Here is a 17,381-nt window from a genome sequence, read left to right as displayed (position 1 = left end):
TAAGATGGTGCCTTCTTAATAATTTAATAATGGAAAACTGTTTTGGATCACAAGTGTTTTGTTTTATTGCAATAGTGCATGTCTAATTTTGAGGAAATTACAGTTCCTTTTCTTCAAATTAGCTAAGAAAATTGAGAAAGAATCTATTATGAAAACATTATATTTCAAAGTTAACTTTCATAATAAAAGACAGAACAATCAGAAAAGATCAACTTACTTCAATGTCCTAGAATTGATGAGTTTTAAGGGAGCTATCACATAAGATGGAGGAAGACAATATGGCCCCCTGCAGACTTTTATTTCATGCCCTTTGAGAAGTCACTTAACATCTTAAATTCTTAGTATCTTTGGGTTTAATTATCCATCTACAGAGGGATTTGGCAGCAGAGACATTTTCTAAGGGCTGTATGAAGCATGGCAACTTGAATCGGAGAGGCTACATGGGCATTTCTCTCTGTTTTGACTCACAATGGAGAAATCTTGCAGAATTACAGAGGATAAGAGTACAGTTCAGTCTTAAAAGCACTGGGAGAGTCTTAGATAGAACAAACAAAAATAATACAATCTAAAGCCCATTAAAATCTTTCCCTACTCTCTTTTAAATACTGCACCTCCACATGCTAGCCAAAGGACAATTAGTAGGTCACAGATGATGAAGTCCTAATTATGAAAATAGCTTAGGGCCATCATTAGGATTGACTTTTACTATTTGGATTTTGTTGACATATGGATTGATTGTTAATTTAAACACAAGCAACCCTTCTCTCATCTCACCCTTCTTTTGGAAATTTAGTCAATGTTCTTCTGACCTTTAGGAAGTACTAATTCAGAGGAAAACTTTGGAGGCAATTTTTACACTTTTTCAAACATTTGATCTAAAATGTTAAAAGTAACTGATTACTTAAATAATACATTTAATTGATAAATGTTTTAAAATAAGTGTTTTCTAAATAATCTAGCATAAAATTATCCTAGAACAAACTTGTTTGAAAACCAAATAGTAGTTCTACAATAGACCTCATAAATATGCCTCAAATTTAAATAGTAAATTCTTTCTCCTTAATAGTGAAGGTATATTGTCAAAGTTTACAACCTAAAATGAAAACAAATACAAAACAAAACACATAAACAAACAAAAAATCTTTCCAGTTAGGAATATTTCCAACAGGTTTCCCCAGTTTTGTAAACATCACATAAATAAATCCTGTACTGGTTGGGAGAGAGAGCCTGATAAGTTGGTTTTATATTATGCTAATAACACCAAAGTGTTGACCTTCAGCAACCTGGCCATCAATTGACATTTCTGTGTGGTATTTTAACCCTAACCGGCTCTGCCCAAAATAGGTGCTTGACAGTGAGGCTAATGCAGGCAGTACACATCCACCCCAATTGGTGGAAAAGTGATTCAGAGCTTTTTCCGAGAGCCATTGTACAAGCTTGCAATGACTTGAAATGCTGTTCAACAGTGGGGGCTGTTTCAGTGGTTATCGTATACCCATAAACATTCCCTCCCTTGGTGAGTCACAGGCAGAACTCCATGAAGTCTTCTTTCCTTTTCCTTATAGCAGAATATTTCATATCTACCATGGCTTTTGAAATTGAGTGTATAAAATGCAATTGGTTTTCCAATAGCGTCTCAATAGTTTTTTTTTTTTTTTTGGCGGGGGAGGTTAGTGGATTTTTAGAATCTTCTTATGAAATTCTGAATTCGGAGTAAACATTAATTCCAAACTAGTATCTCCAGGGGAAGTCCACTGAAGAAGATCAATTTTGCACACTTTCCAACTCAAAATAGAAAAGGCGATTTAAAAGATTTACCTAATCTAGTGAATGCTAGCATATTAGGAAAGCTGTATTAACAGAGGTGCAAGCATGTAACGACTAATATGCATACATGGGCTATAAACAGATATTTATGCATAGAAGTACTTGAATTGAGCATATGTATGAGTATTGCTTATAATGTAAATCACCTTTATATTTATTTAGAGCCCTGCTGATCACAAAGTGCTTTTGTGTATATTATGCCATTTATTCCAGTTGTTGGTAATCGCTGCCTGAGCATGACCGTAGAGGGATTCCAACATATTGCCATGTGATTTTAGACCATCTTTGTGAAGTCATTAAAAGACATCTAAAAAGATATGGGTTTGAATGAGCCTAGCAAGGAACTATGGTGTTCTTTGTCTCAGAATGCTCTAGAATAATTCATGGCCATGGACTGGTGACAAGCCAAGTTGATTAGCCCAGTTCCACTCTTGGGGAATTCCTTTTTGAGATAGAAGGCAGCATTTTGAAAAAAGCAGCCTTCTTGAGAGATATTCCGTGGATGGCAAAGAACAAGGTGGTGTTAAAATTTCAGAGGACTCAAGTGAATACCTCTTCAGTGAACAAGGCGACTTGTGTGGGCCTGGGCTCAGGCTGGTCCCTTAGTAGTCAAAAACATACCTTCATTTTATACTTTCCCTTTTTTCTCTTAAGAGGGACTTGGGGAGGTAATTATGTAGGAGTGGGCCAGAGAGGACAGGTGGATTTCCCCCAAAGCTGTATCTATCCATACAGCAGCTCATTCTCTACATTGATTGTACATGAATTTGGAGTGTTTTGGGATTGGCCACCACCCTTTCCTTGAGCTGCCTCTGGTGGTCCTTGATGCTCATTTTAATCGGATCTCTCTCTTCTTCTTCTTCTTTTGGAGGGTGGGTAGAGAGAAGAGGCTGGTGCATAGTTCTGATTTGATTGTGACAGGGTCATTCTTCCCCATGGAAAGTCGTACATGTGGTCCTGCTCCTTGGAAGGGAGGTGTGGCTGTCTACTGCCATAGGCAAGTGCTTCAGCATCCTTCAGGACTGCTGAGTTGCCTGCAAGTCCCCTCCTCTCCACTACCTTAATCTTCTCCTTGGGAAGTGACTATCATAAAGGGAATTTGTACATATGACCAAACCTTCCACCAGGTAGTGGGAGAACCATAATCCTTCAAAGTCACTTAGTCCAACTGCCTTATTTTTCAGATGGAGAGACTGAGCCTCAGAAAGCTGAACTAATTTTGAACACGTTCACATAGCTAGTATGTGGAGTCAGGATGCTGAACTGCCTGAAGAGGCTCTATAGTTGGGGCGAGGGAGGCGGTGTTAGATGACAGAGTAAGTTCACCACATGTCTGCCCTCAAAGCAAGAAAGGAAGAACTAAAGACACTGAATTTTCCTTTCCCAATACTGCTTGAGTGATTTCCCCCTCCAGTTTAGCCTAATTTTATTTTAATGACTTACTAGGCAGTTGCTTCTAAATTGAATGCCTACTGTGTTTGATACAGGTGCCATTAGAGTACATAGGAAATACTGGTACATAGCTAGAGTTAAATTCTACTCTCTGTATCAGTTTTGAATGAAGAGTTAAATACGCATAGAGAAATGTATATTTATATAAATGTATGTTATAAATATGCATAGATAGATTTAAGCAATTATAAAATATTTATCTGTCATTAAAGGTGCAGCCTTAAGACCATAACAGCTGCTTGGGTTCTTAACAAATAACAATTGAAACACCATCAACTTTTATAGAATTCCCACAAATAAAACAGCACTAGAAACATCTTCTATGTTTCTAGGTAGACTTGACAGAATAAAGTAGTACTCTACTGGGACTAGATGACTTTTAGGCCAATCCATTTTTGTTATCCCCTCTAACTATTAATACTCAGCTTCTGTAATAGGTGAATTTTTTTAAAAAAGCGGTTTATTTCTATTTCTGATGCTTAAAATTCCAAATTCTATAAATAGAACACAAAAAGGATTATGAAAGTAAATCTATGTTTATGCTTATAGAAGAGGGACCAATGAATTCACATTTCATTGTCTTTGTCTGGAGAAAAAAATTACGGAATAGAAAAGCAAAGTCAGGTGATGTATATAAAAGGCAATTTCTCCCCTTTGCATCACAGCTAATTTGATGGATTTTTTTGTATTTCTGTTTTTAAAAGCATGTTGTTTCGCTGTTTGAATTGTCTTGTTGTCTGGGACCTCACAAATCCATTGTCAATCATCTCTGAGCATAAATGAGCTTTCATTAAGAGAATTAGTCCTGCAGAATCTCCCAATCCATCTAAAGGCTACAGTAGGGGAGCAAAAACATGAGCTTCCACTTTCATTCTCTGCTTGTTTGCCAGGTATCCTTTAGCCAGCTTCCTCTGCCTGCCACCAACCACTGCAAAATTTTATTTTCAGAGCTTTAACACATTCACCATGTTAGCTTGAAGGAAAATTTCAGCTACACCCAGCTAATACTGCTGCCTAAATATTAATTTAAAGCTTACTTTTGTCCTTCTCTTATGTCTTTTTTTCCTATGGGATTTTGAGAAACCTAAGGATATAATTCTTGAAATGTTTAATACTGTTTTGTTTGCTTACTTACGTTTTGTGTTCTATTCCCCAAACTATGGAGATATAACATTCCTCGTAAGAGATGGGACTAAGAGTAAGCAGTGCCCCTATCTCCCTCACATCTAGGAGGTTCTGTGACACCATCATGCCCGGGATTGACAACATATGACACACGGCATGGCAATTATTTATTTTCATGTCTCTGGCTCCTAAACGGTGAGGGCAGGAGCCATGGCCTGCTTGCCTGGAGTACCTGGCATTTTTAAAAACTATGCGTTTGAAAGACTGTCTGGCAATCTAGGGTAGTACAATCACTGACTGACATTAGAATTCAAGCTTTACCACTTGAACTCTGTGGTCTGGGAAAATTGCTCACTGCTTCAGACCCTTAATTTATTCATCTGCACAATGGGTCACTGTCCACCTGAAGGCATTGGTGTGAGGTCAAAGAGTCCTCCGTTTCTCTCCAAACATGCATCATCATCATTATTAGAATTTTTAACTAGGCAGTTTGTAGTTGCTTTGCTTCACTTTTAGGAAGACAAATTTGTTTTTTTCTGGGAACATTCCTCTGATCACACTCATGTAACTGGCTTTTGGGGATCTACAGTTGTTTTACGGTTCTTAAATGTGTGCTTTTATTAAAAGTTTCCAAACTGTAAAACCATAACCTACCTGGACTAATCCAAAAACTGGTTTAAAAAACAACTGCTTTTAAGATGATCTAATATGAGAATAATACCCTGGTTGTACAAATTTCATTGTTCTCTCAGAAACCTGAGGAAACAGATCAGGACTTCTAGTAGCTGAGAACAATGTTAAAAAAAAATTCCTTAGTGTGATATAGGCTTGAATTCAGATTTTGTATTTTGTCTGCATAAGGTTCTCTCTATGAGAGCTTGCCACTAGCCAGATTAGTATAGGTGCTCATTAATCCAGTCAAGTCAAAATGTCAGCATGTTCACTCTGTCAGCTCCTTTGTAGCACCTAGAAGGACGTGGGGCAGACAGCAAACACTAAATGTGTTTTGCGGTGGGAATGCCAATTAGCTTGTGGGACTCCCTTTGTTGATGAGAGAGTATACAGTATAATGATTAAGAGAATGGGTTTTGATGTTACTCAGACCTGGGCTTATATGTTTACATTGATTTTTACACATTTTGTAACTTCGGAGCCTCAGTTTTTTCATCTGTAAAATGGATACACAAATATATAACAGGCATAATAGGATTGTTATGAGTATTAAATATAGGACATTGCTCAGCTCAGTGTAGGTGTTCAATAAAAGGTAGTTATAGGACCTGTCATAACTAGTAATGTTATTAAATAATAATGAGATTACTAACATACCAATTATATTAGTAATAATTAGGCTTATGCATGACAGATGTTGTCCTAAGAACTTACAAATATTAACTCATTTAATCAATACATACAAGTAGGGACTACTACTGTCCCAGGTTCACAACTGAGACTTCAGAGGTTAGGTAAGTTGTTTAAGGGAAAAGGCACATCAGGTTTTGAACTCAGGCAGTCTGACTCCAGAACCAGAGTCCTTAACCACCAATGCTATACCTTTCATGACTTTCCACCCCGTGATACTGTTAGGAAATTAGTGTTTTAGTACATAAATGGGTGGCAGTTTTTTGGATGGTGCAGGAAAGAATAGCGTATCTCATTATTGTGGCTTGTCAGAGGTACCTACATTTGACACCCAGAGAAGGAGTCTGTGTCCACTAGATGGCATTGCTGTTTTAACAAAATGTGAACCAAGACAGTAATTAGGATTAAAAGCCTGCTAAATTTGAGAGCACTAGCAGGACAATCTAATTGCATCCCTAAAAGTCTGATGGAACAAGCCTCCACAATTTAGAGAATATCTAGAGATCTCTGAAGACTAATGGTATCTTGAAATAATTAAAAGAAAATACATGCTAGTTCATTTTGGGTATCAATGTCTGTGTGGAACATCTGGGTGAATTTTGAGGTTATCAAGTCATCAGTTCACAGATGAATAGACTGAGGACCAGAGAAGAAGTGCCTTTCCTAGGGTTATCCAGACCTGATAATTTTGGCTTTCTTTTTCCATAATACTTCTTAGTGATTTAGAATCACTAGGAAACTGTGATTTTTGAATTCTTACAAGACTTTCCCTTTTGGGTATGGGGAACAAGATTACCCAACAATTGTTTTGTTTCACTAGGTTTTTTTTTTTTTTTTTTTTTTTTTTGTTTCACTAGGTTTTGAACATATGTTCCAAATCAATAGCAGACTTTGGCACTTAAATATTAAGTAGGATAAAAACAAAAAATGGTGCCTATTTCTCTTTTTTGTTAACATGTCCTCTTGGAAATATTAAGTGACTTCACTTAAAAAGACTGTCCTGATTTGTTGACAATGCAGTTTGTGGATATTAAACCCATAGCAGGTAGTAGGGTAATGGATAAGCAAAACGACTCTGGAATCAGACTCCCAAGGGTGGAACCTGGCTCTATCATTTAGTAACCAAAGGACCCTGAGAAGGTCATGAGACACCGTTAAACCTCTGTTTTCTCATCTGTAAAATGGAAACAATATTTTTACTTATAAGATGCTCGTGAAAACTAAATGTGTGTGAGGTGCCTCTGACATAGTTAAAAAACAAGAATGGCAATAATAATAAATATTTTTGTATTATAGCTGGTGTTTAGTTTTCTGTCTCTCTGTTGTGAATGTCATTACAGGTGCTTTGTCAACAGCTTCTTTACTCACTGTCACATGCTGAATTGCTAAAAGGGAGAAATAACATTTTATAACTGTGTAACATTGCTTCTTCCTCAACCAGATGGTAGAAGTAGCCAAGATACATATGGCATGTACTTCATTATGTGTTCACATCAACTTTATTTAAAACACGTAGGCTTTAGGCTCCTACTCACAGTGCAGCCAGTGAAGGTGACTGAGCACATGGTATACGAGTAATAACAGCCAAGAGATTGAGCACTTGCTGAGTTCCAAACATTGCTCTGTTTTACAAGTATTAACTCATTTAATATTTACAACAACCCTGTGATCTATGAATGAATACTTTTCCCTTTTTAAAGATGAGCAATCAAAAACAAAACAAAACAAAACAACAAAAAACAGAAAAACAGATGAGCAAACAGGGATTTAGAAACTTGCCGCAGAACAAATAGTAAGCCAGAGAGCCAGAATTTGAAGTCAGGTGGCTTGGTTCTTAAACACTGCTCTGCCACCTCTCAGGGTGGGGTGTGAGGAGGCCTCAAAGGTTCCTGAGTTCTACATTGCTTTCCCCAGTACACTAAGTACTGCAACGAACCCTGGTATCGCCACTGTTTGTTTAGCTCTTCTAGGCCACTGTTAACATGCAATTCCATTACCCTGGAGGGTAATGTGTTAAACCTACATCAATATTTTTTATGGCACTTAGTTAATGAGATCAACTGGTTAAACATTTAATACACTTCTGAACTTAACAGGGTTAAACACAGTTGCGACGGGTCAGAAGAGAGCATGCATAGGAAAGAACACTCTTGAAGACCACTCCTTAGGAGTCAAAGGACATCACAGCAGAAAGAGGATCGGATTGCTGATGCAATCACGCCTGTGACGAGGGCTTATCTGTTGCTGTTATGTTCTGTAACATTCCAGACTACACTCTTTTCATTGCCAGTAATTCATACTCTATTCCCATGTAGAATTCTGGAATTCAGATTTACAAGAGGCTTAGAGATCTTCTGGCCTACTCCTCTCCTTTTAGTAAGAATGAAACTGAGGTACCGTTTGCTTATGGTTTGTCCCCAGTTATCTTAGTGGGAGAGTTGGAGACCTGTTCATTCAGTTATTACACACTATTTCTATATCCCTCAGCCATTTTACTTTAAATACCACCACTTTGAATCCTTGCTGAAATTTTCCTTCAGTGATGAACCCAAATTTAACAGATAGCTTGTTTTTTCCTTTTACAGGCAGCATCTTTCTGTTTATAATTTCTTCTTTCTCCCTTTGCTTGAAACAAACTTTTATGGGGCAGGGGAACAATGACAGTTAGTAGAATACATTTAAAATCAATTCGTTTTCTCATTAGAAGCCACGAATGCAAGTAAGTCAATGTACACCTTAGCAAAGGACCATACAAAATAGGACCAGACAACTTCAAAGCAGAATTTCCAAAAAATGAGCTGGGAGTTGACTTCCACTTACCAATTTCAGTCATTGTGATCCCTGGTGCTAACTGCCCGTTGTTGAAAGAGCTATAGGTAAACAAGTTGGGTACGGATGTGAGGTCATAGATAGGTTCTTGCTTTATCTGTTTGATTCCAGTCATGTCAAGTCCTGACTGATCAGGGGACGGCTGGCCGGAATCCACATTGTAATAACCCTCGGACTTGGGTAGGTCAATGACGTGTCCATTGGCATAAGTGCCACTGGCTTCGTTGTTCAGGTTGCTGAGGCTGTTACTGATGCTGCTGCTATACACCCTAGCAAGGGCTTCTGCCTCCCCACTCTGCTGCTGCCGCTGCTCCTGCAGCCGCTGCTGGTGCTTCTGCACCTCAGCATACAGGCTGTCCCTTTGCTTCTTGGACATCCTCCCAAACTTCACAGCTGGGTTGGAGAAAAAAGCAGAAAACAGCATTGCAGTTATCATTCTCATTAACATCCTCAAGTCCAAAGGGGCATGGATGGTTGTCCCCTCAACATCAAAGGCACAAACTCCTAGCACCAGAGCCCAGAGTCCATTCACTTGCACTCCACATTTGGTGAAAGGTTATATATTCAGGGATTTCTGTGCTGGTTTATGTACGTAGCGAGAACTAAATCTAAGCTGGGCAGAAATGTGAAAACTTACTTATTTGTTTTCACATTTGTTGCCATGAAGTTAGAAGGTATATTTCCTTGTTCTTGCGGGGGGTGGGGGAGAGGGAAACCCAAAACACCATAAAAAACAAAAACTACTAAATGGTACCTGCTATTAAAATGTCAGCCAAAACTCATGATTAGTTCCGCCCACGCCTGCATTAGGATTACTAGATTGTCAGACAGGACCTTATTATTTCACTGTCTTCTAAATAGTGTGTTGGGTCAGAACAAGGACGTGGGGCAGAGTTATAAACACAATTTTAAGTAAACCGCATCATTTGCCTTTAGTTGGCTTTAGGATCAAATGAAGGATCTTTGGAAAGTAGCAATTTCGCACATCCAATGGTCAGCAAGTGAGCCAACAGTAACCCCTCCTTTCTCATTCTACAACCCAAGGTTTAGAGTGCCCATCTCCTTTGGCAAAATCCTTAGCCATTCTGAGGGAAGAGGAGGAAGGGGCTCTGTGAGTGGCCATAGAGTAACATGGAGATGCTTTGATCTGAATGCATTTCTTCTGAATTTATCAAGCTTAATCTCCCGAACTGTTATGATATTGACATTTTTCCTCACAAGCAGTCAACTCCCATTTTAGGCTGTGAACATCCTGAGTCAAGGGGCCACCTTGTCCAAATTATCAAGCACTATGTTATTCAGCTCATGTTAATGGTGGGAACTATGGCAAGCTTGGAAGTTCCTTTCTGCTTTTCTGTTTCCTTTTCTTTTGTGACAGTGTTCCCATCACCTGTTAATGTTGGAAGCTCAGGGAACGTAGAAAGGATAAAGTGGAGGGTAGAAACAGGTTCAATTCCTGCATTCGGTCACTAGGGTTGATGAGAATAACTTTTGAGAATACCTAAAGCGTGAAGTGCTTAAGAACTCTTCAGCGTGAAGGGCCCACAGAAGAGATTCTTGCTGTTAAAGAGCTGCCATTTCGCCCTCCAATATTCCTTCAATATTCATTCTTTTTCCATTAGTTGTAGAGCTACCAAAATTTTATCTAAGCATCAGCTGTTCAAAATGGAGACCACAGTTGCCAGGCTCTCCCACTGACAGGTGTGACTATGTGATTAAGTTATAGGTAACATGACATAAATAGAAGGGCTGCATACACTTTCGGGTGTTGGGGCACATCATTTTCCTTCTTCTTGCCTGCTGGATTATAGATGTGAGGGGTAGACTTCGAGCAATCCAAACTCTTTCTATTTCTCCCAAATCCTTCTGAAAAGCCTATGTTCTTGCTTTCTGACGCTGCCTAAGTTGGAAAACAATGTGGTAATTATCCAGTAATTTTTCTGAATGAAGACAATCTGCTTAATTCAGACTAAACTCCTCTTTCCACCTCAATTTTCGTTCTTATAGGGTTTTGAATCATTTAGATCATTGTGTTTAACTCTGTTTGTAGAGACACTATTAGATTTTGTTTCTCAGAGACAAATTTATTTGCTTACTAATTGTAGTGGTATTTGTAGTTTGTCCGTGGAGAGAATTTCATAGCAACTTTTAGGGAAAGTGTTCTCTGTACCTTTATATTATATCTTTACAAATAATTATATATTATATGTTTACTATATATAATTCTCTACGGAAAAAAAAACACCTTTTTGTGTAAGAAAAAATAAACCATGATAAATTTTGATTCAGAAACAATTTCCCCTCCTCCCTAAGAAGGTAATGACATGCTTCTTTATTTGCTGATCCTCTATTTCTTGCATTTGTGTAGGTTCAGAATAGCTCTTTGTTACAGAGCTACGAAGGTGAACACAAAATTTGTATCTATTGCTATAGATTAGATTTTTGTTTTGGCTTGAGTATATGCACTTTCTGACTGACTTTAGTAGAATAGTTTTGCATGTTTTAGTTTAAAATTTATAGGAGAAAAACAGTGGAGAATGAGAAACACTTCTAACATGGAGACAGAAATGCAGTGTCTCTTTTAAAACCTTTTCCCATTTAATCCTTGTTTTAGATTTCTAGACACTGTATATGTAGGTGAAACATACATTGTGTAGATGGATTTTATTAATGACTCTAATTCCTCTTACCTATTTCCATGACCTCCCCCATGTAAGTCGGCAGTGCCTTTTCATTCTGGGTAGGCATGCTACCCCACTGCTGACTCAGGGTCACGTGGCCTGCTTTGGGTTAATGCGATATCGACATGTGACATAAACAGAGGCTTCCAAAGTGCTTGTGTGAGTGAGTATCTCACCACAAAAAGGGCATGCCTAAACTAGCTTGCTGGAGGATAAGGTATGTGAAGCAGAGCCGAGCCACCTCAGTTCTCCCATACAACGCCATCTATAATCAGTAGAGGCACAGACTGACTTGTAGTTGATGGCAGATGAATGAATGAACCCAGTCAAGATCCTACCTTTAACAACTTTAAGTTCAGAATTCTGCTGTTAACCACAGATCTCATAATCAAAGCTAACAATGTCAAATAAGTATGCTGTCAAGACCTCTGCCCTCATGAACATCTGAAAGCTCAATGGTGAATAATTATGCTTTTTCCAAGAAATTACCTTATCGGGTCACTGAGCAAATTGAAATATTTTCAAAGAAACAACAGAAAGCCCCACGACCTTTTGGAATTATCAGGCTTCATTCTAAATCAAGGACTTTATTGACAATTACTCTAATACTATTTTAGAATAAATTTTCCATTCATTTCAGAAACACTGATGAGCCGGTGTTTCAGTTTTATGTCCTTTCCTATAATTAAAGTGGTGATACATTTGGGAAAAAAAAAATGTAAAAAAAAAAAATGTCAAAAAAAGCCAAAAACAGAAAAAACAGACCTATTGAACTTTCCTGACATATAAATAATTCACTATTTGTAAATATATACATTTGTTGTATTCATAGGCCTATTTCAACAAAGGCTGTATTACTATTATACTTTCAAATATTACCATTCTTCTTACCACTACCCATTAATCAGAATGGCACATATTTTAAGTGTTTGCCCCTCTCAAACTTGAATTATTCTGTTAATGAGATTCACTTGAGTATAGAGGCAGCCTCTTGTTAAACTGCTAGCTCTCAAAGAAACTAGCACAATTCTGTATACATTGCAAATGCTTTATAAATATTCAGTAATGATGGTATTTGCTCTTGATAAGCTCTTAACTCTCATTTTGATCCCACAGTAGCAAAGAACAATTTTACGCAAAATATTGGAAATCTTTTCATATTTATTTGGATTGCAGGATTCTAAATGGAATGGAAGATTCTGGAGTAACTATAAAACAAAGTCATTGCTTCTTCAGAGTTCTACTTATTACCACATGATAACTAGACACGTTTTTGGTTTCAAACCAAATTGTAAATCTATCTTCTATGACTTTCCATAGTCATTTTGGAAATTATTTTATCTTACAATCTTTGGTTGTAAAGTTCTCTATGTTTATATCTCCTGCTTACCAAGAGGTCTTAATTTAACTCTTTTAAATTTCATGGATATGCCTTTTTTTATAGGGCTCTAAGCTTTCTAGAAAAAAATCTGATTCAATCTACTCAACCCCATTCATAATTCAAAAACATTCTCTCTCGTCCCCGTCACTTCTTCTCCAATAGAACTTCCTATGATGATGGAATGTTCTCTGTGCTTTCTAATATGATAGCCACAAACCACATGTGGTTGTTGAGCACTTAAAATACAGCAAGTGTGACTGAAAAATTGAATTTTAAATTTTATGTAATTTTATAATTAATTTAAATTTCAGTTTAAGTAGTGACACTTGGATACCATATTGGACAATGCCATTCTGGATAAGGAGAAGCTTACTTAATATGAAAACTGTCCTCTTCGGGCAGCTTCCATTTTTCCATAAAGGCATGTGATTAGGAAGACATATACTTGATTATTGCAAGGTGAGCATCCTGTTTGCTCTTTGAAGCCCAATATCTTCCTACCGGTGCCAAACATTTTTTTGGCTTTTTGCTGGTTTTTAGTAGTATAATTGGAAATAATTTACATTGAATATTCCTGCAACCAACATTTTTGAAGGGTCCGGATAAAAAGAAAAAAGAAATAAGATGGTAGAGAAGATTCACTGGACATATACATGGTATCAATTCACACCCACATATACATGCATACCCTCACCTTATTATATACACAGACACATGCGTATGTATTCCAAGTGCATTTAATTTTTTGTTCTTTGTCTAAGCTAAATTTGAACAAATTTGTTATTGCTGAGTTTTCTATTTACATGTGTGTCATCGCTAATAAACCACCATAAAAGCGGAAATTCAGGAGAGAATGACAGTCCAGCAATTCCAACAGTTATAACAAACCATTATATTAGTAGCCATGTTGTTTCAGTGACCAGTTTTGGTGAAGTAAATATTCTTGGAGCCAGGCATAATTGACAAAAAGCAAATGCAAATATCAAAATGAAGATGCCACTTTAGGTCTGGGGGAAGGTGGATGGGATGTATGTAGAAAAAAGTTAGGTGTGAGGGCATTTTACCCTGGCTACGGATACTACTGCTAACGCACTTGGAAAATATTTGTTTAACCAGTAGAATATAGTTATAATAAACTACTGGCAGGAAAAACACCACCTGTCATTCTTGAGACCTCACTAGACATAGCTAATCAACCATAATTTCAGGGCTTTCCAATCCTTTAATGCTACATACTAGGCATTACTTATCAATAAGAGATAAAACCTATTCAGCTTCCCTCGGGTTAGTATGATTTATTTGGTATAAAGTACCCTTTATAATCAAGGTTTAGACCAAATTCCCTCTATATAATATAGTAAAGAAGAACTTGTTTTCTATTAGACAGAATCTTTTTTTTTCCTTTCTTTTTTTTCTCTGCTGGGGCCCTTTCTCATTCGCAACCACCACTCCCACCCCTGAGCATTTGTCCTCCTCATTAGTTTGACATAAGACATGCTCAGGAGGCATTTTGGAAAATGTCCCTGGCAGCCTCAGGGTTGTCTCTGAACTGAATATTAAGATGGATCATTATCTTTAATCCCCAGTATCCTTAGACCCTGTACTGCTTTTACTCGCATAGAGGTTTATGTGCTGCGGTAAAGTTCTTCCCCTTTGAGAATAGATTGTGGCTCATCACCTGTCCTTTACGTCATGGGATTCAGACAATCTCCTCGATTTTGTGGGCTGATGTCACTGATTCTGCGTTGAACTATATGCTCATCTCTTGTGCATTCTGTTCACCAGCGCAGACCCACAAGATCTGCCCTTCCAAAAGAGATACTTCCTTTTATTGTAGGAAGAAATGACAGAGACTAATACCAATGGCTTATTCTTTATACACAATTATTAATGGGGCTTTTCAAATACTGTCAAGTGATATACTACCTCCATATGGTAGAAATGAAGTGCGAAATTGTTCACTCAAATTTCCATAAAATTTTACTAACTAAATCCTGAAAACCATTTAACCCCCATCCTCCGCTTTCTTCATTTTAGTTATGTGGAAGTACACAGTGCTATAAATTTACCCTAGGAGTAAATTTATGTGGTTAGCAAGTGTAGAAAAAAAGAAACAAACAAAAAATCAGTTGAGTAATAGAAAAGTTTTATCAGAAACTTTTAGAAAAATAGAAACTTACATCTCTGCAGCTTTAGAAGCTACCTTACCTATAAACTAAAGGGTTCAAGTTCAGATTCTTTTTATTAATTTATTTTTTGGTTAAATTTGCCTCATAGGTGTACTTTTGTGCAAGACAAGTTTAGGTGGGTTGGGAATTAGAGCAAAGATAAACAAAAATTCAAGATGTAACTATTTGGAGAATAGAAGCTAAGAAGTAAGCAGTTTATATGCTTACATATCAAGACCTATGCAGAGGTGAATTTATCAAATGACTAAAAGGCCCACATTTAATTTAATAACACATAAAATTCCTTTTTACCAAGAGATAGTGCATGCCAATTATCCAAACTTTTAAAAATCTGGAGGATTTTCTTTTCCTTTTTTTTGGGGGGGGGGGGCTCATGTGCACCCTTGATCCATATCACCTTGAACTTCATCAGAGGGACTGTGACCAGAGGCACAAAATCCAGGGAGATTCACATAGAGAATAAGTACCAGGGGCAGTGTCTTTGTTTCAGGCTCCATGTAAAAGAGAATTGCATGGTTCATTAAACAAACACTTAAGTTCCTGCTTTTAACCAGACCCTGAGGATATAGTGAGAATAAGACAGAAATGGCTCCAAGACTCAGGGCTGCTCACTATCTGATATAAGAGTTCTGTGGCCAATGTCAATTGGGAAATAATTCGTTTAGATGAATGCTTAAAAATGGAAGAAAAGCTAGATGAAATTCTTTGTTTACTTGTCCTTTGTCATTAATCTAAGAAGTTCAGTTGGGGACTCAAGCCACCCAGCTGGGTTGGGCATGAAGGTGGAGAACACACTTGAGTCATAGTCTGAGGACACCACCTACACAACCCTTGTAAGACTTGCATGGCGGTTACAGCCTTTGGCATCATCATGACTCAGAATAGTCTACATCCTTATATGAGTAGCTGTGACCAGCCAGTGGAGCTTCTGGGCCTCCCATAGAAACTCAGTCTGTTCCTTAGCATCTCTACTTACTAAGCCACTTGTGCACCAGTCAGACTTAACTTAGTGACCAAAAGGTCCCAGTTACCTAGGACTGCAGCTTTAACTCTAAAAATCTCACGTGTCAGGAAACCAGCCCCTCATTTGCAGGCAAACCTGGACATGTGGTCACATTTCACTATAGGCCTATGTGCCTTTCACCTAACCTAGTTAGCACAGGTTCCTCCACAAGCTACAGTAAAGTCTTTTCTTCCTATTTCATTGGCAATATGATATTTTTATATGTTCTTACTTTTCCTCTTAATGCTCTACCAGCATATACTTTTCTTTTCTTATCTCCAATTCCCTTTGTCTAGAATTCTTCCAGTGGCTTAAACAGACTCCAGCAAAGCATCCATCTGAAAACCCTTAATGTAGGAAATAGGAAGGCAATGCCTTACCATCTCTCGACATTCCTAGGGCAAGACACTTCTGCAGTCGGCAGTGTTGGCAACGGTTTCTGTTGGTTCTGTCAATTAAACAGTTTCTCTGCCTTGGGCAGGAATAAGAGGCATTGTTCTGCTGGCTCCTCCTAAAGAATCCCTAGAGGGGAAAAAGAGAATGGGAGGGAGATAAGAGTTAAAAACAAAAAAGGGAAAGGAAGACCATTAACAGTTTTGGTTGCTACATTTTCTACAGTGAACATAACTGAGTTTAATTTTTAAAATTCTTTGGATATCTCCTTTTGGGTAGCTTACAGATGTTTTTACTGGGGCACATAAGTACTATTTACAGAGATATGAAAGTATCATTCATTCATTCATTTAATCAATGTTTACTAAAGACATTTATGAGGTGTGCTGCTCTGTGCAAAGAAAAACACAACAGAGTTTCTGTCCTAAAGAGCAGAGGAAAAGGAGTGGCAGAGGAAAATGTCACTGCTAAGCCAAATATGACAAAACTTGATGGGGACAATAACACAGGTTTATATCAAGTGCTGCGGAAGTGAGGGACTTGGTGTATCGGCCGCAATAGCAGTACTGAGGAGTGCAGGCTCTCTTTCTAATTTCTAAGATCCATTTTTACCATGTGAAAAATTTTGAATTTGGCCAGAATAAATCTGAAAGGTTGTTTTTTAAACCAGTGATGTACCTTATAATCAACCACATCTTTGAATAAAACAATATGGTATATGAACTGTTCTATAAAAAATAAGCTATAAGTAAAGCTAAACTAATGCTCTCTGTTTGGCCTTAGACTAAAGTGATGTAGGAGGTTTTCATGTAAATAAGTTTGGGTCCTGCTACAAAATGACCTGCCATGGACCTTACATTACCTTTCTGAGTAAACCCACAGCTGAGTTTATTATTTTTTAAATTCTTTGGATACCACTCACCTTAGTTATCTTACAGAAAACTCTACTGGGAAAAACGAACATTTTCTCAAGAGATATGAAAGTATCATTTACCCATGAATTCACGTACTTAATCAGTTTCCCTAATCATTCTTCACTCTTGAATTGCAATACAGCAAACGCGCAACTGCTACGAACAAAGTGGTGGTCTATAGGAGCTTTGCGAGGAGAAATTTTAGGAAAAATAACCCACAGTATC

The 17,381-nt window shown here is 37.6% G+C and overlaps 1 protein-coding gene across 2 annotated transcripts in view; it reads right to left on the bottom strand.

Moving 5' to 3' along the window:
* RORB (RAR related orphan receptor B) overlaps positions 1 to 17,381 on the bottom strand; it is a 185,790-nt gene that overhangs the window by 29,165 nt on the left and 139,244 nt on the right. For both annotated transcript variants that reach the window (XM_033124021.1, XM_033124019.1), the window contains exons 3-4: positions 16,230 to 16,371; positions 8,587 to 8,988 (exon numbers count right to left, since the gene is read on the bottom strand). In XM_033124021.1, the coding sequence (XP_032979912.1) occupies positions 8,587 to 8,988; positions 16,230 to 16,371 (544 nt within the window). The remainder of the gene's footprint in view (positions 1 to 8,586; positions 8,989 to 16,229; positions 16,372 to 17,381) is intronic.

Source organism: Rhinolophus ferrumequinum, chromosome 12, assembly GCF_004115265.2.
Source record: "Rhinolophus ferrumequinum isolate MPI-CBG mRhiFer1 chromosome 12, mRhiFer1_v1.p, whole genome shotgun sequence".
Taxonomy (NCBI): domain Eukaryota; kingdom Metazoa; phylum Chordata; class Mammalia; order Chiroptera; family Rhinolophidae; genus Rhinolophus; species Rhinolophus ferrumequinum.
The sequence above is the reverse complement of the archived record's forward strand: the minus strand, read 5'-3'. Positions and strand labels throughout refer to the sequence as shown.